Source organism: Eleutherodactylus coqui, chromosome 3 (assembly GCF_035609145.1).
Source record: "Eleutherodactylus coqui strain aEleCoq1 chromosome 3, aEleCoq1.hap1, whole genome shotgun sequence".
NCBI classification, from domain to species: Eukaryota; Metazoa; Chordata; class Amphibia; order Anura; family Eleutherodactylidae; genus Eleutherodactylus; species Eleutherodactylus coqui.
Genome location: NC_089839.1, coordinates 303,007,654 through 303,033,989, shown reverse-complemented (window position 1 = coordinate 303,033,989; position 26,336 = coordinate 303,007,654). Strand labels below are relative to the sequence as shown.

At 47.2% G+C, this 26,336-nt stretch overlaps 1 protein-coding gene across 1 annotated transcript in view; it reads right to left on the bottom strand.

Annotated features, from left to right (window-relative positions):
- AK5 (adenylate kinase 5) overlaps positions 1-26,336 on the bottom strand; it is a 180,219-nt gene that overhangs the window by 134,468 nt on the left and 19,415 nt on the right. The window contains exons 3-6 of the mRNA XM_066597808.1: positions 24,632-24,799; positions 16,713-16,882; positions 16,507-16,620; positions 6,547-6,738 (exon numbers count right to left, since the gene is read on the bottom strand). Of these exons, the coding sequence (XP_066453905.1) occupies positions 6,547-6,738; positions 16,507-16,620; positions 16,713-16,882; positions 24,632-24,799 (644 nt within the window). The remainder of the gene's footprint in view (positions 1-6,546; positions 6,739-16,506; positions 16,621-16,712; positions 16,883-24,631; positions 24,800-26,336) is intronic.

The following is a 26,336-nucleotide window of genomic DNA, read 5'->3' as shown; positions in this document are numbered from 1 at the left end:
CCCACACATCATTCACACAGCTCTACTACATCCATCTTGATTCCATTACAATACACACACAGATCTGCTACATCCTGATTCACACACCCAGCTCTGCTACATGGTACATCCATTATCATCCCCACACGTTACACACACAACTCTACTACATCCATCTTGATTCTCACACACTACACACACAGCTCTACTACATACATCCTGACCCCACACATCAAACACACAGCACATGACACACACAGCCCTGCTACATCCTAATTCACACAAACACAGCTCTGCTACATTGCACATCCATTATGATCCCCACACATAACACACACAATTCTACTACATCTATCTTGATTCCCACACATTACTCATACAGCTCTGCTACATGGTACATTCAATATGATTCCCACACATCACACACACAACCCTGCTACATCCATCTTGATTCCCACACACTACACACACAGCACATGACACACACAGCTATGCTACATCCTGATCCCCATACATTAGACACGCAGCTCTACTACATCCATCTTGATTCCCACACATTACACACACAGCTCTGCTACAAGGTACAACCATTATGATCCCCACACATAACACACACAGCTCTACTACATCAATCTTGATTCCCACACATTACTCATACAGCTCTGCTACATGGTACATTCATTTTGATTCCCACACATCACACACACAATTCTGCTACATCCATATTGGTTCCCACACATTACACACACACAGCACATGACACACACAGCTTTGCTACATTCTGATCCCCACACATTACACACACAGCTTTACTACATCCATCTTGATTCCCACACATTACACACACAGCTTTGCTACATGGTACATCCATTATGATCCCCACACATCACACACACAGCTCTACTACATCTATCCAGACCTCACACATTACATACACAGAACATTACACACACAGCTCTACTACATCCATCCTGACCCCACAATTTACAAACACAGCACATGACACACACAGCTCTGCTAAATCCTAATTCACATACTTCACACACACAGCTCTACTACATCCATCGTGATTCACACACATGACACACAGCACATTACACACACAGCTCTACTACATCTATCCAGACCTCACACATTACATACACAGCACATTACACACACAGCTCTACTACATCCATCCTGACCCCACACATTACAAACACAGCACATGACACACACATCACACACACGGCTCTACTACATCCATCCTGATTCACACACATGACACACAGCACTGCTACATCCACATCCATCCTGATTTCCACACATCACCAGATGCCTGGATACGGTGATCTGCCCCATGTCAGGTGATTCCTGACTCCACCCACACAGGTGGTCACATGATGGTGATATTATCACAGGTCCTGGTAGCTGCTGTTGACTTTTCCAGTATACAGTAATTTCTACCAAACTGCACAATGGCTCCTCCCACAACAGTGAAATCACCGCAGGTCCTTCAGCCCACTGGATCTCTGAGGTGACGGTAGGTCAGTATCTTCTGTCAGGACTGCTGAGTTGTGTCTGACATAATAGCCGTTTAGTTGTATTATCATTGTGTTATTTTTGTCCTCCTCTTTTCAAGAGCCCTAACTGTGTTGTTCAGGCTCTGTGTTTTATATATGTTGTAGAACCTTCGATGACGTCACCAGGGTGGTGCTGGCAGGGGTAGCGCTGATGTCACCAGGGTGGTGGTGGTGGGGGTAGTGCTGATGTCACCAGGGTGGAGCATCAGAAGCACTTACTAACTGACAAGTGATCCTTAGTAGTTTGATGACCGCTTTCTTCCAAACACAGAGCTACGCCTGGCCACAGGTGTAGGTCCATTGAAGTGAATGAAGCTGAGCTGTACTACCACACATGACCTGTGGACAGGAGTGGGCCCATTTTTGGGGAAAAGCAGCCATGTTTTTCTAATACTGTTGAACCCCTTTAAGTTGGGCACACATCTTAGATAAATGTACAGTCACTGGGAGTACAACTGCTCAGATCTACAGGGATCATGAGAACAGCACACTCCGAGTCCTCCTAGTGAATGGAGCAGTGGTATGTACGTATGACCACCGCTCCATTCACTGTCTATGGAGATAGCCAAGAACTGCACTTGGCTATCTTCGTTATGTCGAATTCACACAGCCATGAGTTGCTCCCAAGTTCATCGGGTGCATTCAGTATTGGACAGCACACGGACGCACAGTATGTGGATAGTGAAGAGAAAACTCCAACTCAAGTCCTTTAGCTTCTTTTGATTTGGGATCTTTAAGGACAAGCAGCAGATGACACAAGGCAGCTTATTCAGAGCATCATCTGCTTTCTCTGTTTTCCTAAGCTGAGCCTCTCCGCATGAAGGAGCGTATTATATTTTTTCTTTCAAGACCGCTGTGCTGTAAACGTTGCGTCTTCACATGGTGAACAAGCAAAAGAATCAAACAGATTTGTGTTGGAAAAAAATTATGAAAAAACCAAAAAGTCAGAAGGAAGGAAAATGACGAGGAGGGAACATGGCGGAGCGCAAAGATGCGCAGATGGGATTGGGAAATACACTGGATGGCCCCTATATTAGAGCCCCGGCCCTCTCATGACTGGCTCGGCCCTGGATAGAAATTCTCTTGGTGACTCCGGAGTGAAACATAAAATCACGTGACAAGTTTTCCATGGATCAACAGATGCCCGACAGGTCGCCCCAGCAATGATAATTCCTGAGCTTTTACACAGGAGCGAGCATCACTGAGTGAATGGAGGCGGATTGGTCCGGGGATCGTCCCTGCTCACCCGTCTCCATTTATAATAAACAGGCAGCCGTTCATAAGTGATAACTGCCTGTTCACTCCAGCCGATCCAGCATGCAGGAACTGAACGACAAATGAGAAGTGAACAAATTCTCGCTCGTCGTCCAGTCGGGGTGTTTACACCGAAGGATAATTATTCAGATTCCCGCTGGATGCATGAATCTGAACGATTTATCACGTCGTGTAAAAGGGCCCTAGTCAATGGCAGTTTAGGGTCTCGGACATCCCCTTTAACGCTCCACTGAGGCTTTTTTCTATACATTAACTATGGAAAGGGCGACGGAAGAGGAGGATGATGAAGGCACGATCGCCGAAGTAGACAACGCTCCCAATTCCTAAGGCTGCTCCAATTATGGCAAATTAACAACAAGTCACAAGAACTAATTCATGAACGTCAAAAGAAACGAAAATCAGCAAAATACATTTACTGTACGGCTGCGACTCCAGAAAAGAACTTTATTTTTAAAAGAGCCCCACGGAGCAGATGGCGAGGAAGAATAGCGCACAAATGAATCACAGAGAGCGACAGACAACAGACACTCAGCTGTAAATTCATCACTGAGGAGAAAAAAAGCAATTAAAAGTTTTACAGAAGAATGAATCTCCTTCCATCTGCGCACCTCGGGGGGGACGGACCGATAGCCCCCTATTTAACAGGATGACGAATCGGCGGCTGTGAGTGCATTTTAATTACATTGATAAGAAAGTAATAAGATTCGTCGGCCCCTTGTTTACTGCGTTTAGCATATTCCATCTGTGAACTGCATGATAAATTGGGCGGCTCAAAAATCTGCCCCATCCATCCCATGAAGGGAACATCAGACACTTGCCCCCCCTGTTCCATCCCCTGTCGGGAGGTGGGGGTGCGATTCTCAGCCGCTATCTTCCTTCTGATGTTGAGGTGCGTCAGAGTCCTTGGTAGATTGGGATTGTCCCTATAGGGGTTGTGACTAGAGATGAGTGAGCCTACTCAGTAAGGCAGTTACTCGAGCGAGCATCGCTCTTCTCGAGTAACCGCTTAGTGATCCGAGCAGGCTCGGGTGGACTGGGGGAGGGTGGGGGGAGCGGAGCGGGAGGAAGAGTGAGAGAGATCTCTCTCTCGCTCTTCCCCCCGCTCCACTCCGCTCCCCCCCAGTGCCGCAGTGATTGGTTCTCAAGTGCCACAGCTCAGCCAATCACTGCGACACTCGATGAACCAATCACAGCCTTTCAATGCGATGGCTCTGATTTGGCTGAGCCGTGGCTCTTCAAAATCATCAAAGCAATCGCTACTTGGTGGCAGTGTTTTTAAACCTCGTTACCAGCATGTGATCTTCTGTCAGCGCTGAGAACTGCATGGAAGCCTGCCGGAACTGTGGGGATCAGCGGGAGGGACCCGGAAGGTGCCTGCTAGGTAAGTATTAGAAGACATGCCCAAAAAAGTAGACAGGGTCTTATTTTCGTGGAAACACGGTAGCATTTTCCACTTCTACCTCTTTCACAGCTGCTTTCTAACATTGGTCTGCATAAAGAAGCATGTCTGAATACACCAATTTGGTTATTAGGTCAGTGTGATGTTCCTATTCAATCAGTAAAAAATATGCCTTGAGTATGGACAAAAAATATCCACCTGTAAATGGGCAATTAGTCATACATTTCCAGGAGGAATAACAGAGGAAGTTCTAAGAAAAAATGTTGCAGAATCATTTTCTATTGAACTAGCTTACCCGTCGCGCGTTGCTGCGAACACAGACAGAGAGACATACATTCGTTTTTATATATATATATAGATAACAACCAATCACAGCACAGCAGCTTTCATGTAACCTCAGTAGTATAATATATAACAACCAATCACAGCGCACCTCTAGTTACCTCAGCGGTATAAGGAATAGCAACCAATCACAGCGCGCCTTTCATTTTACCTCAGCATTCTCAATATGCAGCAATTGTCTTGCGAAACGTTCGGCGGATGCATCATTTTGTGGTTGAACACTCATCCCGTTGCTCGTAATGCCTTTTGCTTTCGTGCTTGAAATGGAAATCAAACGATCTTTGTCTGGGGGGCATAACTGTCGACGATGCTCGCACGCGCGCCACCTATCGAAGGATAGTTGTACTATGCCAGTAATCTTCCCAGGAGTGTACTCAACAACTTCCCAAAGTCTCATGGTGATCGGATGAATGGTGTAGTAATGCATAAAGGACAAACAGACATACATTCATATATATATATAGATGACATCAGGAAGTGAGAGAATTACATTCCGTACGTAAAATTTTGACGCTAATTCTTTTGCTCATAGAATTGAATAATCAAGTTGGGACCCATTAGCTTTTTCTATTTATGACATAATCAATGCCCGTGCCAAATTTCAAATTTCTATGACATCGCGAAGTGAGAGAATTAGTGGCAGTGATGGAAATCGAACAATCTACGTGGGGGGTGTAACTGTCGACAATGCACGCACGCGCGCCATTTATCATAGGATAGTTGTACTATGCCTATAATCTTCCCAGGAGTGTACTCAGCAACTTCCCAAAGTTTCATGGCGATCGGATGAATGGTGTAGTAGCGCATAAAGGACAGACAGACAGACAGACATTTATATATGTATATAGAAGATTAAGACCACTGAGACTCTATGGACAAGCCCACACGATCCACAACACTGTTCGAGAAGCAATGCAGCTGCCTCGTGTAATGCCGCTACTGTTAACAAGGCATGCTATACTTTGATACCAGATACTGCAGCCCTCATGCCGGTGGATACCAGATACTGCATCCCCCATGCCGGGCAATACCAGATACTGCAGCCCCCATGCCAGGCAATGCCAGATACTGCATCCCCCATGCCGGGCAATACCAGATACTGCAGCCCCCATGCCAGGCAATACCATATACTGCAACCCCCATGCCGGGCAATACCAGATACTGCAGCCCCCATGCCGGGCAATACCAGATACTGCAGCCCCCATGCCGGGCAATACCAGATACTGCAGCCCCCATGCCAGGCAATACCAGATACTGCAGCCCCCATGCCAGGCAATACCAGATACTGCAGCCCCCATGCCAGGCAATACCAGATACTGCAGCCCCCATGCCGGGCAATACCAGATACTGCAGCCCCCATGCCGGGCAATACCAGATACTGCAGCCCCCATGCCGGGCAATACCAGATACTGCAACCCCCATGCCGGGCAATACCAGATACTGCAGCCCCCATGCCGGGGGATACCAGATACTGCAACCCCCATGCCGGGCAATACCAGATACTGCAACCCCCATGCCGGGGGATACCAGATACTGCAGCCCCCATGCCGGGGGATACGAGATACTGCAGCCCTCCATGCCGGGGGATACCAGATACTGCAGCCCTCCATGCCGGGGGATACCAGATACTGCAGCCCTCCATGCCGGGGGATACCAGACACTGCAGCCCCCATGCTGGGGGATACCAGACACTGCAGCCCCCATGCCGGGGGAAACCAGACACTGCAGCCCCCATGCCGGGGGATACCAGACACTGCAGCCCCCATGCCGGGGGATACCAGATACTGCAGCCCCCATGCCGGGGATAGCCAGATACTGGCAATGGCAAGTAACAATCATTAAAATTGAAGGAGGAAGAATGGAGGGGAAAGGTAACCCTCACCGCGTTGCTCAGACACAAAAATAAATCGGCCGGTCCTTTGAAGATGCGGTTCTGACACTGACGATTACTGACTCGCAGTGAAGCGTATCCAGACGGCCGCTGCTTACCGTGATAATGAGGCCTTTTTCCTGGAAGTAGTTGACCAGCGGGACTGCGTTTTGCTTGAAGTTCATTAATCTCCTCTGAATAGCTTTAAGGTTATCATCCGGTCGGCCTTGTTGCTCGGCGCGTTTCAGGAGTCGCTCCTTCAGTTTGTGATTGGCACAAGCGAGAAATACCACAAGATCCGGCGTGCAGATCTACATGGGAATAAATGGAGTCAATGCGGAAACCGTGACGGGAATAATAAGAGTTGTGTACAGATGTAGCAATCGCTAACATGACCGATACATTGTGAGAACTCGGTTTACAGTGATGAAGCTACGTAATCAGAATGTGTTAAATGTCAAGTTAACGGCTGCTACATCTGTACATGTAATCCTACTTTATAGGGCGGATCTAACTTAGATGATGACAACTTCCACATTTCACATAGCAAGCATCATAATGCACAGAATGGCCCACAGGGATTGTACTAGAATACATGTATCCACTGCTGAGACCCCCACTAATCCCAAGAAAGGGGTCCTGCCGCCCCCCCCCACCCCCCTGTGGGCTCACCGCACCCCTTGCAGTGAGGCGGAGATTAAATAGAGTTGCAGTTGTGCATGCACAGTTCCATTCAGTCTTCACATCACCGCAGGGGGGTGCAGCATGTCCACAGTAATGAGAAGCAGGGGACATGGGACCCCGGTTCTTGGGATTGCTGGGGGTCCCAGTGGTGAAACCAGCATCAATTAGACTATCGATAGGTGATAGAAGTGTGTTCTGGTACCAGGGGTGCCTTTAACATAAGGCTACCTGAGCCAATTGCCTTAGGCGGCATTCAGTAGGACCTTAGAAGGGTGGCGCTAGGGTTGCCATCTGGCCGGTAATTGGGTCTAAAGGCCAGAGCTGGGTTTTTTTGTTTTTTTTTTCACTGGCCATATTAATACTGAGATCACTAAGGGGGGACCCTATTATTACTTGGGCAACTATTACTTTCTTTTGGAGGGGGCTGGGGGTGGTCCCATTTCCCACAGAAAGGCTTGGCACACCCCTGTCTGGTAAAATCCATTTAACGGGTCACAATGTGTTGATTACCAAATTTGGACTGATCTACAAATTTTGCGTTATCTAATAATCAGGCTGAGAATCTAATCAATAAGGTACAAGAAAACAAAAAATTCTGACATTTTGATCTGCAAGTTGGAACATCTTTGCATGACCTACCGAACTCTGGGAGGTAACAGGCGGATCTCATCCTAGCCGGGTATAACGGAACGTGTATCTGTGCCGTCAGCGGCCATTGAGGGCGGCTTCACGCAAACATATCTGCAAATACGCTCACCTCAGCGCAACGTATTTGCGCAGTGAACAAGGTTGAGAAGGTCAATTTGCGCATGCATCTGCACAGAGTACCATGCTTTTTGCGCATGCAGGGCCAGTTCGCATCATGTGTGACACACCCCTTCTGTGGATTAAAAGGCTACTTAGACTAATGAAGTCCAGATGTGTTCTTTATTTCACGGCATTGCGCAGCATATTGAACGTTTCTGCGCATATGGATTGTGGCCTTTTGCACTTCAAATAGACTTCTATGGGGCCCTTTGCACGAAAATACACTGCAAAGCAGAGCAGCGCCTAAAACAACCCGGTGGCAATGAATCCACGACATCAATGGGTCCTATTCTGAGCGCATCGCGTGTGTATACGAAAAACATGCGCAAATACGATTGTGTGAAGAAGCCCTCATAGTGATGCAAATACAAACTGTTCTACAACTTAGCCGAGTTTCAAACATATTGCGACTGCATTTCTGCATCCATAAAAAGGTCGCCTGTTCGGACCGGTTCGCGAACTGTCAGCATCGTAGGAATCTATGATGGTGACCCGTTGGGACAGTAAAACCCCGCGGTGAGGCGAGGACACACATCCGTATGACGGACGCAGAAATGTGACTGCAGTACGCTTGTGCGAAACTAACCGTAAAGAAATAGCCCATGTGTCATGTGATTGGTGCTCAGATCACCTCTGATTAGGGGTCCTACAGTGCCGATAGGGGCGCTTGCACTGCTATAAGGAAGGTATGAACCCAATTTTAAGAACACGTCTGTAACTAAATAAGAGCGGCAGAGCGGCAGCCGCTGACACATTCTGCAATAACCAAACCTGCATCAAGTAAAGGCAGGCCGTGTATTGCAAGGTCCGCCGGATCGCCTCCCTTCTCCGCCATCGCTGTCTGAGCTGTAATCTTCTCCGAACCTCTTGCCTTAATATTTTGAGCATGAAGTAGTTTTCTAAAACCCTTCTGTAAGCAGCGGCGTCCAACGGAGATTGTGGGCAGTGCTAAGAGGACGCGAGACGCACGCTGAGGAGCGTCTAGAAATCACTCATCCCTCTACGTCCACTAAATGATGAATGCTCCCCCGCTGGCGGACACTGAAGGAGAACGCGGGCGATCGCTGCAGCGTACAACCGGGTACAAGATGTGTGTAATATATACAGCTCTGTCTGTATTAGGTCGGACTCACACAACCGGATTTGAATTGCGAATTTCGTGATCACCATCTGCGCGGACGATACGCGGGCAATGAAAGGCGCGGACTTTTGCTGGTTTACTCAGACGTGCGGGTAGGAATTGCAATTTCTGTGAGCGGAAGAAAAATCGCAGCATGCTCTATTCTAGCGCGGATTCTGCGCGTATGGGCTCGATTGATCTCTATGGATGAGAGCGATCCGCAGTGCATACGCCATTAACATTGCGAATGTGCACGGATTCCCTCGCAACTTGCTAGAAGACCAGATACAAAATTCAGAATTTTGGGGGGAGAGAAAGAGAGAGAATTATATCGCCTGGGCGGTCAACTACGTGATGTTATGATGGCATTCCCTGCTTGCGAGCTTTCTTCCACGCGGGTAATACGCTGTCCGTACACGTACATCTGCGTATTAACAAGCGTAAGTTCCGTCCACATCGCTATCGGATGGAACTCAAGCGTGAAACTCGCCCGTGTAAATGCTCTCTCAGGCTGTATTTCCACACACTTTTGCGCCATGTATTTGCGCAATGGGCGTTACATATCTGTGCATGGACGCATTTTACTGTACAAATAGTGCGCATTTTTACGTGCAAAACAAGACACAACCCTGCTGCTCCCTTCTTCCTGCTACAGCAATGATGTCACCAACACTAGGATCATGTGACTTTTGCAGCCAATCACTGGCTCAGCTTGGCTGGTGATTAGCTGCAGCAATCTCATGGTGGGAGGAATTACTGCTGCGGCAAGAAGTGGAGAGCAATGGGGGAGCGGGCACCGTTGGGTTTTTTAAAAATATTTTTCTATTACCCTGGGCAAGTTTCAGAAGATATTTGGGGGCTGGATAACCCCTTTAATACTAACATACATATATCACACACTACTCTGTCTGGTTAAATACTGGAGGACAGGATGGAAGCCAGACAAACCCATTATAGTGAATAGCACCCATCTGGTGGCATTCGGGGCGGCACTTCCGTTTTTTCTGTTGTTTAGCTCCTAGGATCGAGCCAAACAATGGAGAAAGTACATTTAATAGCGCTGCTGTCAATCAAACCTAGAGGGCTTCAGCCTGGAAAACCAGAAGATTGCATAGACAGATGGATACAATTGTAACAAACTCTCAGTGGTGAGAAGCAATGAAACAGTTGTACCAGATTAGACTTTTAAATGGAGCAGCCGCCGAGTATGTGCAATACCGCTTCATTCATTTTCAATGGGGCTGATGGAAATAGCTCCTGCAGTCCCACTGAAGATGGATGGAGTGGTGCTGCGCAGGGGCGACTGCAGCCCCATTCAATCTCCACGTCACTAGGGGGGGGGGGGGTGCACTGAGCCCCCGTACTTGAGAATGGTGGGAGTCTAAGCAGTGAGACCCCACTGATCAGACTCTTTTTACTTATTCTGTGGATAAGTGATAAGTCTATTCTGGTAGAACTTCTTTGAGTGTGCATTCACACGAGCAAGATGCACAATACTTGCACTGAAATAGACCCCATTGCTTCAGGGCTCCTTCACACTGACTCCTTCAGTAGCACCAGCCCCATTGAAAACTAATTGGAGGACATCGTGATCCCCTGCTATGGCAGTGATAGCAGCGGCAGGGGATTCCTTCATCCTCACAGGGAGTCCCCTCATCACTGAACATTGTGACAGCAGCGGCAGGGGATTCCTTCATCCTCACAGGGAGTTCCCTCATCACTGAACATTGTGAGAGCAGTGGCAGAGGATTCCTTCATCCTCACAGGGAGTCTCCTCATCACTGAACATTGTGAAAGCAGCGGCAGGGGATTCCTTCATCCTCACAGGGAGTCCCCTCATCACTGAACATTGTGAGAGCAGTGGCAGAGGATTCCTTCATCCTCACAGGGAGTCTCCTCATCACTGAACATTGTGACAGCAGCGGCAGGGGATTCCTTCATCCTCACAGGGAATCCCCTCATCACTGAACATTGTGAGAGCAGTGGCAGAGGATTCCTTCATCCTCACAGGGAGTCTCCTCATCACTGAACATTGTGACAGCAGCAGCAGGGGATTCCTTCATCCTCACAGGGAGTCCCATCATCTATCTCTTTGCTGTGTTTTTTGAGGAGAGAAACTGAAATTAAAAAAATGGATGCTTGCTTCCCGTTTTTTGAAACCCCACTGAAATCAATGGAGTAAAGAGCAGTAAAGCTTCCATTGGCTTCCATTCTCTCAGGTTTCCACTCTTTTAAATGGAATAATAGCGCAGTCTGCAGAGTTATTATTCCAACCAAAAAAACAAATCTCGCCTATTATTACAAATGGGTTAGAAAACAATAGCATGGCACTCGCACGTGTAAACGAGATGGGATTTTTATTTTTCCAGTTGAAAATACATGCGATTTTCACGCACGTTCAAAAATCGCATATTCTGAGATGTGATGTAATGTTCTCCAGAATCACTATGCAGTCGCAGTGAACATGTCAATTTTACAACCACAATATCGGTAATACTGGGGCCACTTATGGGGTATACTATTACTACTGAGGCTAATAACTGGGTCCACTAACGAGGTCAATACTATTAGTGGGGCCACTATAGGAATTACTATTGAGTTTACTAACAGAGGATCTAGTACTGGGGCCACCAATTGGGTCACTATTACTACTGAGTCCACTAATGAGGTTAGTATTACTACTGGGGCCATTAAGGGAGGCAATATTACTACTGGGGCTACTATAGGGCCCACTATTACTATGGAGGGCACTATTACTACTGTAGCCACTAGGGGGATTACTATTACTACTAGTGCCATTAATAAGGGCATTGTTACTTCTGGCACCACTATGTGAGGCAATATAACCCCTGGGGCCACTATGGGGTCACTATTTCTACTGGGGCTACTATGAAGGGCACTATTACTACTGTTGATACTAGGTGGATCATTATTACTACTGGTGCTATTAATGGGGACACTATTACTACTGTAGCCACTAGGTGGGTCACTATTACTACTGGTGCCATTAATGGGAACACCATTACTACTGGGGCCACTATAGGGGGCACTATTTCTGCTGTTGCCACTAACAGGGTCACTATTACTACCAGGGCCATTAATAAGGGCAATGTTACTACTGGCACCACTACGTGAGGCAATATTACCACTGGGGCCACTATGGGGTCACTATTTCTACTGGGGCTACTATAGGGGGCACTATTTCTGCTGTTGCCACTAACGGGGTCACTATTACTACTAGGGCCATTAAAAGAGCAATGTTACTACTGGCACCACTATGTGAGGCAATATTACCACTGGGGCCACTATGGGGGGTCACTATTTCTACTGGGGCTACTATGAAGGGCACTATTACTACTGTTGATACTAGGTGGATCATTATTACTACTGGGGCTATTAATGGGGACACTTACTACTGTAGCCACTAGGTGGGTCACTATTACTACTGGTGCCATTAATTGGAACACCATTACTACTTGGGCCACTATAGGGGGCACTATTTCTGCTGTTGCCACTAACGGGGTCACCATTACTACTGGGACAATTAAAAAGGTCACTATTACTACTTGGGCCATTAAGGGGGATCTCTATTACTATTGGGGCCTCTAAGGGGAACACTTACTATTGGAGCCAGTACTGGGGACACTGTTACTCCGTCACTTCAGACAATGGTTCAGACATGTGTTGGGTATCTTGAGTATTGGCACTTCCAATGCCGGAAAAATGAGTGCTTCTTTTTGCACGGGGGGGGGGGCGCCACTTCACAATTTGCCTCAGGCAGCACGAAGGCTTGGGGCACGTCTGATTACGGAATATTTGCGGTTATGGTAAGCCCTTTTTGCACAAGTTCACATAAAACGTTCAGCTGTTTGTGTCCCATTTAAATGCTAATTCCCGCTCCGGCACATATAAATATCCGTCGCTATTAACCTCCAGCTCCTCCGACGCGCTCCATCTCCAAAACACAACCTTCCTGCAGACGCCGTCCGCCTGGCAGAGAATAACCCATCAGATTCTTCACACGTCCCAAAACTTTCCACATGGACGAAGAGAAATGATTGCGAATGTTTAGTGACCTCATGCGGATCTCGTCTCGCAGCGACTGACACATCATCTCCGCGATCCCCCCTTTGATCTTGAGCATCACAGACTGAAGGAGACATGGAGACGTCTAAACATTCCGGGCACATCCCAGGAGAAGAGCGAAGCGTTACTTGGCACCAGCCTGCCAGGATGAGATAACCTTCGCCTGGTAAATACAGACACGGCGTGCCGCAGCGACGGCCGGCGGGATGCAAACACTGGCAATAAGGCCGCCGCTCGCCCGTTTCCTCCGCGGCTTCTTCTACTGCCAGGATTTGTGTTCCGCATTATATTACGTTCGTAATATCGCAATTAGCTGTTCAGTCTGTTTCCTTCTTGTCGGCTCGTAATCCTGAAATGACCGTTGTTACAGAAACAGATGTCACCGTGGCGCGGAGTCCGAAGGAAGTCAGATCCGATATCGCCATTACCGTATGCATTAGTAATGGGATAATCTCTTCCAAATCGCTGTGCAGAATAGGCCGTTCTTCCTGTAATAAAGGCTGTGCTATTATGTGTGCAACCTCCTCTACAGGAGATCTGTATACTGGTGTAGCAGAGCCGAGTTGGTCACATAGCACGATCTCTGCTGGACAACGTTTTGCATTCTCTCAGCTCTGCCCTGATATAGCCATAGATATTCTTCTTTATCGTGTGATCGCACGGAGGATGCTGGAGAGACGGTGAGCCCGGAGGTATTGGGGTGTGGATCCAACACCAATTATAAGACAAACCAGTAAACTGGGTGTACCACAATCCACGGGAAAGGGGATAACTTGCTGATTGGTGTGGTCTCAAAATCAGCACTCCCATGTTCACTATGTTGGTCGCTCTCCTCCAGCAGTGACATCAGCATGCATGGTCACCGCTCCATTCATTTCAATCGGGGCTGCTGGAAAGTGGGTGCCGCTCGGCTATCTCCACAGTGCCAATGAAAGTGAATGGAACGCTGACGCTCCTGCATGACCAACGCTCCATTCAGTCTCCTCCTCACTTCGGGGGTGCAATAAAAGGGACCCATGTTGTTGGGATCATCATGGAGACCCCCACCAATCAGCAAGTTATCCCCTATACTGTGGACAGGAAATAACTTGCAATTGTGGTACAGACCCTTTAAAGGCGTATTTCCAAAATCGACTTTTATCACTTAACCACAGGATAAAAGTTCGACCGATGGGGATCTCACCGATCCTGAGAATGGGGATGCCATGTTCCCCTCTTCTTGTCACTATGGGCTTGCTGTAGTGATGGGGAGACTGACTGGAGCAGCGATTGAGCATGTGCAGCGCCTCTCCTTTCATCTCAGTGGGGCTGATGGAGATAGCGGAGTACGAGCGCTCGGTTGTCTCCAGCGGTCCCATTGTAAATTAATGGAACAGCACCATACGTGCGTGACTGCCGTTCCATCCAATCTCCTTCTCCACTACATACGGTGCAATGAGCCTGCAGTCAGGAGGACAGGGGACCCCGGTTCTTGGGATCAGTGGGAGTCTCAGCAGAGACCCCACCAGTCAGACTTCTATGTTATAGGTGAGTGATAAAAGTCAATTTTGGGGTTGCCACTTTAAGTATTTTGTGCCAGGATGGCATCCCCTGTTCGTACCTGCTATTAGGACAGTGTCTCCCACACAGGACCCCTCTCTATGACTGGAAAGGAGAGCCACTCCATAAGGACTCCTTCACACGAGTATATGTGCAAATGTGCACGCTTCAGCACAACGCATTTGCGCTTTGAAGGAGGTTGATTCGCGTGTGTGTCGGTGCATTGTAATGTACCTTATGCGCACGCAGGGCATGTTCATCTGCATGCCGTAAATGAACAAGACCTGATTTAAATGGCTGTTTAGCCCAATGAAGTATAGATGTGATATTTTTTCTGCGGAATTACGCAGCATATTGTGCATTTGTTTCCGAGCAGGATTCCCCATGTGGAGTCTATGCATGCCCGTGGACATGAGGCCTAATAACATCATATTTTCTGCAGATCCAGAGTATTCGACCTGTGTAGACGTACCCTGAAAGTTAAAGTTGTCAGGATCTGTGAATGTGGAGCCGCTGTGCCACACACTGGCTAATCCAGAGGTGATACCTGAGAAACCCCAGTCAGTCTTCACCCTTTCACCCCACTAGTTGGGATCTGGACTTTTCACTGAGGGGTTCCCAGGCCGTTATACTAGAAGTGGTCCCAATTATGTGGCTGCTGATGCAACTAAAGACCAAGGTGTGAACAGAGGGGGTCAGGACTAGCAGAATGAAATCAGCATGGTATAAACAGGCCAGGAGTAGAGGCAGATAGGAGAATGGTCAATAAAGCACAAGGAGGTCAGGAGTGGAGAATGCAGAAAAGTTAGGAATAGCTGAAGTCAGAAACCAGGAAATCGGCAATAATGAGAAGCAACTTCAGCTGGACAAAGAGACCAAAACCTTAGGAACCGTTCTTATGGGAAAGGTCCATCATGATTGACAGGGGACAGAATAGAGGGGTACGCCCTGGCCATTTAAGACTGCAAACGTGCGCCCACACCCTTCAGGAAGCAAAGAGGGCCAAGCAGGAGGTTGTAGCCAAATGCCAAAGAGAAAATGTGCCACGGCCGCCAGTGGAGGGAGGTGAGGTAAGACAGCGGCCGCAGATTGTAACAAAAGTCTACCTTGAAATACACTTTATTTCTGAACTAGGTACAATCCCTTCCAGAAAGCAGCCCTTGAGGCAATCATCTGATCGCCGGGGGTCTCACTCTTGGCACCACTGACAAACAGATGATTGCTCCTCGAGGATTCCGGAGCACCGGGCATTTCAGATGAACGGATGTTTTTTTTACTACTAGGATGACTTGAGTCTGCAGGACATGAACTGCTCATAAAGAGTGGCTAATGAAGAGGTGCCTAGCAGGAGACCCCATCTATGACATCCATATGTCCTAGAAAACACACTTCAAAATGTCATTCTTCAGGCTACAATGTATTAAGTGGATGTACCAAGATCCGCTTTAATCGTCTTTCCATGGTGTGATCTCACTGCTGAGACCCCCACTGATCCCGAGAATGGGGTACTGTACTGTACCCCCCCCCCCCAGTGAGGAGTAGATTGAAATGGGACTACGGGAGATAGTGGTGCGTCAGCCTTACTGAAATGAATGGAGCAGCACCATGCATGTGCGACCGCCACTTGTTCGTCTTATATCGTATCCTGGCATGCTTACGAGCAGCTTATTACACACGATTCAGGCAGGACATCACTAAACGACCACAGAAGGAGCCTCATAAGGATAATCGTACATCTCCTTGCTGGTAAAGCCGGTATCGGAGATCAACCTGATTTGTTGCACATTGCTTCCTGCAAGAATCTCACAGCGCTATTGAAGAAGCGGATGAGAGCGGCGCTCACCTGGTCCTCGAAGGACAGCGCCTGAGCCACATCCCGAGGAAACCCGTCTATAACAATCCCCTCCGACTCTGGAATTTGCATTAATTTCTGTTTGATTTCAGTGATGGTGGTTTCCTTTAAGAGAGCGGAGAAGTGAAAGGGTCATTAATTGCTGCAGTGATTAATGCATTACGGTTAAGCGACTGGCAGAGGCGGCGCGGCGTTACCTGCGGAGCTAATTCTCCCGTGGTTATTATCTTAGCGATTAGACTCCATTTTCTGTTGCTACTCGTGTTGTGAATCTTTTTCCTCAGCAGTTCTCCTACTGAGATGTATTCAAATCCGTAGCGCTCTGCTATTTTCAGGCTCTGGGTCCCTTTACCGCTGCCGGGCCCACCTAGAAGGAAGAAAGACCCATCACTCATTAGTCTAGAATTAACCACATGAATACAAGCCGATTAGGGGCAGAAGAAAGAACTCGTCTGTGTGAGAGGGCGCTGCCAAGTAATGCCCACATACGGGGATCCGTCCATAACAATTACATGGATTACCCAGAACAAGTAGCGGGCTATTAGTGTAACCGTAAGGAAGAATTACAGGCTGCAAATGTACCCTGTAGTAGAAAAACTGAATGCCCCTTTATTAGAGCCCCCGGACCGCTCACGATTGGCGCTACCTACCTTGTATGAAAACTCTCCCCGTGACCCCGGAGTGCGGCATAAAATCACATGACAAGTTTTCCGTGGATCAGTTTCAGTGTGATGGGAAAATCCAGCGATCGGAGCGACTTCCAACAAGGCCAGTCATTGGCGCTAGACTAGTTGGGGCCTCACTGCCAACCTTGTAGGGTTTTCTCATGTAGCGATATGGGTAGTATACCAAAAATGGTGGGATGGGGAAAAACACCCATCAAAAGAGAGCAACTCGTAAGTGAAAGGGGTTAGAGGAGGATGTCAGGAATTGTTCTGATGAGCAGGCGCTGCACAATGTGACTATCACACTAGTGCTCTAATTAATGTGTCCAAATGCACAACTCATTGTTTCTTAGCACGGATGGGCTATAACAGCAGATGACCAGATGCAGCGCCATTGTGTTTAGGGCCCCTTTATATGCAAACATAAAAGCTTGAACTGCCAAGAATTGAACAAAATTCAACTGAGCTGTCGGCATTTTTGAACAACGAATTAATTGCTGTAATCATCTGTGTTTTCCTCCACGAATTGTTTGCTCAACTGGGCGTGTGTTTAGGCGACTGTTACTGCAAAAGCACTTTGTCCAGCTGAGCAAACATCTGGCCGGCACATCCTATTGTTCTCCTTGCAGCTGAGTACATTCAGTACATTCATTACATTGAACAAACTGCATTCAAACTGAAAGAATTTCCAGTGACCAAACGACGGATTGTATAGCACACTAAAAACCTTGGCTAACGATAATTGAAATAATGCACGAGTGCCCATGTACACATGTAATGATTATCACTCATTTTCGGCCGTTTGAACAAATTTTGAGTGATAATTGTTGCGTGTAAGAGAAACAGAAAGACGAGACTCCAGGGGGCAAAAGAACTCAAAACTTGTATCACTGAGCAGCGGAAAAACATCTCCTGGTCAGATGGATCCAGATTTCTGTTGCCCCGTGCTGATGGGAGGGCAGAATTTTGCACAAGCAGCATGAATCTCTGACCCCTCCCTGTCAGTTGGGCAGAACATGTCAGCACCACCATCTGATCTGCCGCAACTACAAGAAGCTTCCTGTCCGCAGGGGCCGATATTCCTGCAGAAGGATTTCATCACCGTGTGGCATCTACACCACGATGAACTGCTGCGGTTCTCAAGGGGAAAGGAGGTCCAAGGCGCTACTAGATGGGGGTCTCTAATAAAGTGGCTGCTCAGTCTATATGAATGTAGATCCTGCCCTCGTATACATAAGATATAGATGTGATGATTGGAAGGGATATTCTTTCTGCTGCTTGAATCTTCCTGTACTGCTTCACCTCCACTTTGTTCAGTTGCCCTAAAGAGACGTCATCTGCTACAGAGTAATGTATTTGCTCATGTCTTAATTAGCGCCTTTGTGACTAAACTAATTTTGACTCGGTTAATTAGCTGATGTCACACATGCCCTCAAAATGAAGAAATTAATTAAGGACAATGTGTAGTCACATGCAGTTCTGCCCTCGCTGACATAGAGGCGTGAATGGATAAGATTAGCGCAATCATCCTCTAAAATCCTCTGCGCTCGTACGGCTGGATGAAAACATTATTATTTCCTGACCTTCCAATTATCTCCATTGCCGTCCTTACACTGTGACACTGGTTCTGTCTCAAGATGTCTTGACCTCATTGACATAATTATCTAAGTGGACGGGTCACATGCTCCACCAGATCAGCACGCTCTTCTCCTGCTGCCGTCATCGTTATTTTACCAGTTTGCTGTACAATCTTCTTTCGTTCACGACAAACATAGCTCGGTCCTCCATAATATAATCACTTGACCGGTCACTGGCCCCCACCACTTCAGCACGCTCCTCTCCCGCTGCTGCTATCATTACCACAATCTAGATGACCACCGGATACTTTACCCCCATTCATCTCACAATACTGCTGCTTCCACATCCATTCATTCTAACCCAATCACAGGTCACTGACTCCCTCAAAGTGTGAGAGCTCCTCTGCTGCTGCGGATATTATTTCCCGTATCCACAGCATTCATAACACTCCACCATTGAGATTCTAACCCCTGTTCTTACAAACATAATCACATGAATGGACAGGGCACTGCTTCTGACAAGATGCGCACACTCCTCCTCTGCTGCTTTTGCCATTTCCATCACTGAGCTATTACACAATGTACTACAGCAGTGATGGCGAACCTTTTAGAGACCGAGGGCCCAAACTGCAACCCAAAACCCACCTATTTATCGCAAAGTGCCAACACGTCAGGGGGCGGGGCTTATCACAGCGTATGATTTTACCCCTGTCATTCTAAAAAGGACAGGGCCGCTTCAAAATAGACAGGGTGCAGATTTTGACTGCTTTTTGGATGTGGAAATACTGCCGAATGTCCTCAGCGGAAATTTCTGTAGAAAATTCTGCAGCATTTCTGCATCCAAAAAGCAGTCAAAATCTGCACCCTGTCTATTTTGAAACAGCCCTGCCCATTCCCGCTACATGTAAACATACCCCAGCGGTAATAGCAACACCCCACGGCGTACACCAGCGGTAATAGCGACACCCCATGGCGGCCCCCAGCGTAATAGTGACATCCCACGGCGGCCCCCAGCGTAATAGTGACATCCCACGGCGGCCCCCAGAGTAAAAGTGACATCCCACGGCAGCCCCCAGAGTAAAAGTGACATCCCACAGCGGCCCCTAGAGTAATACTGACATCCCATAGTCGGCCCCTAGAGTAATACTGACATCCCATAGTGGCCACCAGAGTAATAGTGACATGCCATAGCGGCCTCCCCTCCACCCCCCTCTGTCACTCAGTTGTGGTGCGCTCTCCTCCTGCGCCTCAGCCTCTGCAGCTCCCAGCATCGCCACTGTCCACTGTGCCAGGCCCAGCGCTCCCTCTGCCGGACTTTCCCAGCCTCGGGCCCGCCGCTCTCAGCCTTGCCGCAGTTCTCCGCCACCAGCCAATCAGAAGCTGGGGGTATGAATCAGTTGCTTGACAGGTGTATTATGTCGCCACCCTTTACTTGTGGTGGTGACATAATACACCAGTACCGAGGAGACATCAGGGGAAGAGGATCCCGGCTGCACACTGACGTCACAGTGTGCGCCAGGATCAGCACTACTAGCAGTGTAGCTGGGTGAATGCCAGCAGGGGAGCCGTGGCCCCTGCCAGTATTCACAAGTGGTGAGCGGCCGATGGCGGTGCATGCCAGTAGGGAGGGCTCTGCGTGCCGCCTCTGGCACGCGTGCCATAGGTTCGCCACCACTGTACTATGGTATGCACAATACAGCGGTTAAATGTAGCCCTGATCTTCTAAACATAATCACATGAATGGACAGGGCACTGCTTCTAACAAGATCAGCACACTCTTCTCCTGCTGCCGTCATCATCATTTTATCAGTTAGCTGCACAATTTCCTATAGTTGTGCATTCACGACAAACATAGCTCGGTCCTCCGTAATATAATCACTTGACCGGTCACTGGCCCCCACCACTTCAGCACGCTCCTCTCCCACTGCTGCTATCATTACCACAATCTAGATGACCACCGGATACTTTACCCCATTCATCTCACAATACTGCTGCTTCCACATACAGTCATTCTAACCCAATCACAGAAAGTACATTGATTTGCATTGGTCCATTCACATTTGCACATATTCATTGCATATAATACAATATATGTTCTATTTTACCGCGGTTTATGTGCAATACAGCCCTATTGTTCTCTATGGGCGCACAAAAAAAAAGCTGTACATACGTAATTACATTGCATATGGGTGGCGTTTATACGCAACGTCGCTAAGTGGCATGGCGGGGAATCAATAAAAATAATCAAGTCAGACTGCGCACAGCGGCGTGCGTGAGATACACTATCATGCGCACTGGAAAATAGTTCATCCGCCGGCTCACACAGCGGTTCTACAACTAGCGTTTTACATCACGCTGTCTGAGCGGCCTTACAAGCATCGGGGTGGAGCCCGCAGCGGCGGCAGAGCCCATGATGGAAAGCTCCGGGGAAATTTGGCCAAATTAATTATAGTTCTTAAATCAAATGCATATAAAACGGGTCTCGCTGTAATTTCTTGCGTTTCTTATGTCGGGGATACTGAGAATTACACTCAAATTACAGCAGCTTTTAAGCCAATTTAGTGCATATGGCTTTCACATTAATTGTCAAGGAACTTAAGTGGATTTCTGAGACTTTCTTACAAGCTGCGGTTTAATGGGATTAGGAATGTTATGAGGTCAATAGCCGCCATGTCCAGAGAATGGATTTAGTAAATGCGCTTGACTGCATGATGAGGGTATTGTAGCGTCAGGCCCCCCATACTGAGACCTCCCCTCAATAAACCCTGCTGAATGAATAAAGATGTTATAGAAGGTTTTCGATCAAATTGGGCACAGCAGCCATTTTATTAACAAATAACCACAAGTAAGGAGGGGAAAGGTCCTTGGAGCTACAAAGTCTGGCACCCAAAAACGTATTAAGAAGAACCAATATTTACTCCAGCTGACATCCACTTGGGGACTCCACCAGCCACCATGATGGCTGCCTTAATTAAACCGCCTATTTAGGACTCGTGCGATTCCCTCATGACCCAGACCAACTACAAGTACTCTATAAATTAAGGGGACCGCAAAACTCATGAAATCACCTTCCACCAATTTACAACCAACTCCAAGGACCCCCCCCCCCGCACACCCTCCACACAGCTGCCATGACATCATTTTGGTGCGATACAATAAAAAAACTTGTTCAATAGAATCCTAACTCTGTCACCATGGGAAAAGAAAAAAGGGAATAGAGGGCAGACTGCACCATCTGTTACAGTCGGGAGCGAGTTCAGAGCCTTGTATTGTAACCCGAGCAGGTAGGTAGTATAGTCAGGACTTAGCCGGAGGTCAGTAACTGTAGGTATCGGTTGCTGTACAAGGGAGGAGGCAGGTGGTGTAGTCAGGATTTAGCTGGAGGTTGGTAATGGTAGGTAGCAGAAATGATGTAGGGAGGAGGAGTAGAAGAGCTTGACTAAAGGCAAAGATCACAATAATCATGCACTGGGCAAGGTTAGGCAGGGGAGCTATCCAGTAGGCTGAATAACTCCTATAGAGAGTTCCCAGGTTTGAACCCTGACACATGACTGTGTCTAAATCACTATCTCTGAGAGCAGGAGGGGAATAAGACTCTCCTGTTCTCAGTGGCTAAAGAAGCAAATTCTCAAATGGCCCAAGAAAGACAGAAACAAAACAGGAAAATATTAGACAAACTAGAAACACAGACTGTACTAAAAAACCAAGGAGCAAGACACTGAGTGGACAGACGAGACAAGACTGTACTAGAACTAGGTGCTAGAAACTAGAACAAGGAATCCCGGATAGAACACATGCTGTCACAGCTATCAACCGCACTGCACTGCAGAAACTAGAAGTACTTATAGAGACAAACCAATTGGACATTCCTCTGTAATGAGTAATGTGGTCTGTTGATCTCCTCCAACAGCTCAGAACAATTGCATCAACAGTAACTTGAAAAGCAAGAGAAACAAAGGAAAAGAAAAGGGATTGAAAGAGTTTGGAAGGAAGAGCATGGCAATGGAGTGCTCAGAAGGACCAAAAAATGTAAATGTTGGTTATAGGCTATAATTTGACCAGATGACCTACTATCCCCTATTGAGACAATTTGCCTGCATCTGAAAATGCATATTATGTACAATGGAATGACTAATGAATGACCAATGAAGTCTGAAAAATGAATGGCCCACTCTAACATGGCCATCAAAGAGATGATCCAGATACTCAACCATCAGTTTGACGTCAGTAAGATCTGGCCCAGCCTTAGCATACGTTTAAAGAGGTTTATAACCTATCCACTCTATAGGTGCTAAATATTAGATCAGTGTGGGTCTGACTACGGCCGGGAGGAGGTTCTCAGCCCCATAGACTATGATCAATGCGGCGGTGCAAATGCTCAACTGCAGCTCTATTCCAACGCCTTCTTGCCACAATCATGTGATTGGAAAGCAGGAACTGGGATCCGCCGTTCCAGCAACGGTTGGGGTTTCAGTGACTGAAGCTCCACCGATTTAACACTGATTATTATCTGTCCATCAAATAGGTGATATATAGGGTATTTCACGTGATATTTCCATTATTATTCCAATTTTTTTCTCGCCGAGTGACTTTTGATCTGCGAGGACAATAATTACACAAACCACCAAAGCCGAGACATGGGCCGCCGTGTTGTCAGCGCTGTATCTACAAAGTTACATTACAGAGAGGAGCTAATTAAACATTCAATTAATAAAAAATGTACGCCATGTTCAGGACTTCGGGGACATCTTTGGGCCTTACACCAAACATCAGTCAGAAATTCTTCCACGTAACCTTAAAGGATGCAATAAAATATTTAGATGGAAAGGGCTTCAAATAACCGCTCTATAATTAATGGCGTGTCCTTCAAGCCAGAGAAGGAACCCAAACTCCCTGACTAGGCCAGATAACTTGTCTACGGTTATGCTCACATCTGCGCTAGTTCATTGCACTGAGGTTATCATCACTTTTGGCGGTAAGAATAGAGTAGCATGCAGTGATACTCTTACGGTCTAAGTCAGGGGTGTAACTATAGGGGGTGCAGGGGATGCGGTTGCATCCAGGCCCAGGAGCCTTAGGGGGCCCATAAGACCTCTCTTCTACATATTGGGAGCCCAGTACTATGAATAAAGCATTATAGTTGGGGGCCCTGTTACAGATTTTGCACCGGGGCCCAGAAGCTTCAAGTTACGCCTCTGGTCTAAGTCCTTATTCACATGAGCATTTGTATTAGCCACATAAAAAACGTTGCGCCGGAAATAATAGGACATAGCAAGACAAAATGGAAGAAATTGCAAAAAAGTCTAACATCCATTAGAGATCGAAGGCTTTGGTCATAGCATGCACTAATTTTTGGTGCAAGTGATGGTAAATCTATCTGTCTGCAGGAAGCCCCTCCTCTCTCACTAAACCTCACCCACTTTCGAAAAGTGGCGTGCATCATAATATACAACTTTTTGGCCATATAGGTTGCGTAAAACCTCCCTCTATTACGTTCAGTTTCCATATACTACTTGCTTCCCTGCAGCACTTTATAAGTCAGGCTGAGTCTTCTAGCTTGAGAATGAATGGGGTCTAGTGGAGTGAAGGTTCCTTCAATGTGATTTTAGACTTTTTCAAGGAGACTTTAAATAAGGAATCTCTGGAAATAAACTAATCACATAGTCTCCAATCACAAGGACCCCCAGCCATCACATGTAATCCGTAGAAGAGTATAGCAACGAATGTTCAAGTCCCCAGCAGCGCCCCCACAAGGAAGCTGAACCATTGCACGACGCTTATTCCATTAAGTTAAGTTGTTTTAATGTTCTTAGTCTTGAACCATTCACCAAAGTCAAGAAATAAAAACTTCAAGGAGATAAGATGTCCACCTACCGATCACCAGTATAATTTTGGGGTGTGGTCTTGAGGGATCGAAAACTTCATACTCTTCAATAAGTTCAGCCGTCTCTGAGAGGTCACTGTCACTTTCTATGGAGAACTGGTGAATAGGCGGCAGCCGGTCATATCGCCGATAAGGAAAATTACTACTTTCCGGCAACACTAAGGAAAGAGAAGAAGGTGAATGAGCACATAAATGACCCATATAGAAAGATACAGTGAAAAGCTGTCGCATGTACAGTTCCCTCAATGACAGGACTAGCCTTAACCCCTTGAGTGGCGGGTTTCCTACCACCCTGTCGTGCCCACCAGGGCAGGTTTTTTAAAATGGTCTAATCATTGAATTTCAACTAATTTTGCAGTTGCGTCTCAAGAGCCATAACTTTTTCATTTTTCCATTGACATGGCCATATGAGGGCTTGTTTTTTGCGGGACAAGTTGTGATTTTTTAAACAGGGGGGAGGGAAGAAAGAAAAAAAAGGGCCATGTCATTAAGGGGTTAAATAATGTATTAACTTCCTTCTCTGGGTCATTACGACACATGGATACCACATGTGTGATTGTATTTTTGATTTTTTTTTTACAAAGTAAAGGGAGACAAGTGTTTTTATAATTTGTTTAAATAATTTTTTAACTTTTATTTTTTTTAATTTTTTTTTTTTTGTCCCTTTAGGGGACTTCCACAGGGACCCATCAGGACCCCTGATCACATTCCGGGGGTCCGATGGCGACAGCCCTTTACATGCTGCAGTGACAGCCCTTTACATGCTGCAGTCACATAGACTGCAGCATGTAAAGGGTTAACACAGCAGAGATCAGAGGTTTTCTCTGATCTCTGCTGTAAGAGCTAGTACCTAGCTGTCCTCTGACAGCTAACAACCAGCTCTCCCTGCCACAGAGACCATCGGCTTGCTTCTGACAAGCCGATGGTCTCTATGGCAACCTGTAAACAAAGCAGGAGATTGCCGACATATCGGCAATATCTTCTGCTGGTTTTTCAAAGCCCTTGCTTTGTTCTCTGTGGGTCTGTGCAGGCAGAGCACAATGTCACAGCTTGTGGCATTGTGCTCTGCAGCTCCCATAGTGATACATAGCCCGGAAATCTTCCGGGCTATGTTGCTATGAGCAGTGGAGCTCGTCCCGGAAAATTTCCGGGCGTGCCACTCAAGGGGTTAAATGGGTTGCATCAAGATTGGCTTCTATTACCTAACCACAGGATGGGTTCTAAATGTCTGATCAATGGGGGTCTCGCCTCTGTGTCCCTCCCCTGCCCCCCCACTGATCCTGAGACCGAGGGTCCAGCATCCTCTTCTTCTCATCATTTCAAGCTCGCAGTGACGTGGAGATGGAGTGCTGGTTCCACATGTGCGACACTCTTCCATTCATTTCAATAGAGTCTGAAAGAAATAGAGTGGCACTGCGCCTGTGCGTCTGCTGCTCCACTCAATCTCCTCCCCACTGCCAGGAGTGCAGTGAGGAGGTGAAGAAGACACAGGACCCCACTTCTTGGAATCGGTGGGGTCTCGGCTGTGAGACCCCCACCAATCAGACGTTTATCACCGATCCTATGGATTGGCTATAAAAATTTAATTTTGGAATTTGCCAGACAAATACTAATAGGTCATCAATAGTTGATTGGCAGCAACCAATCAGCTGATGGGGTGCCTAATGTCAGCGCCATAACACACAGGGGTACAGA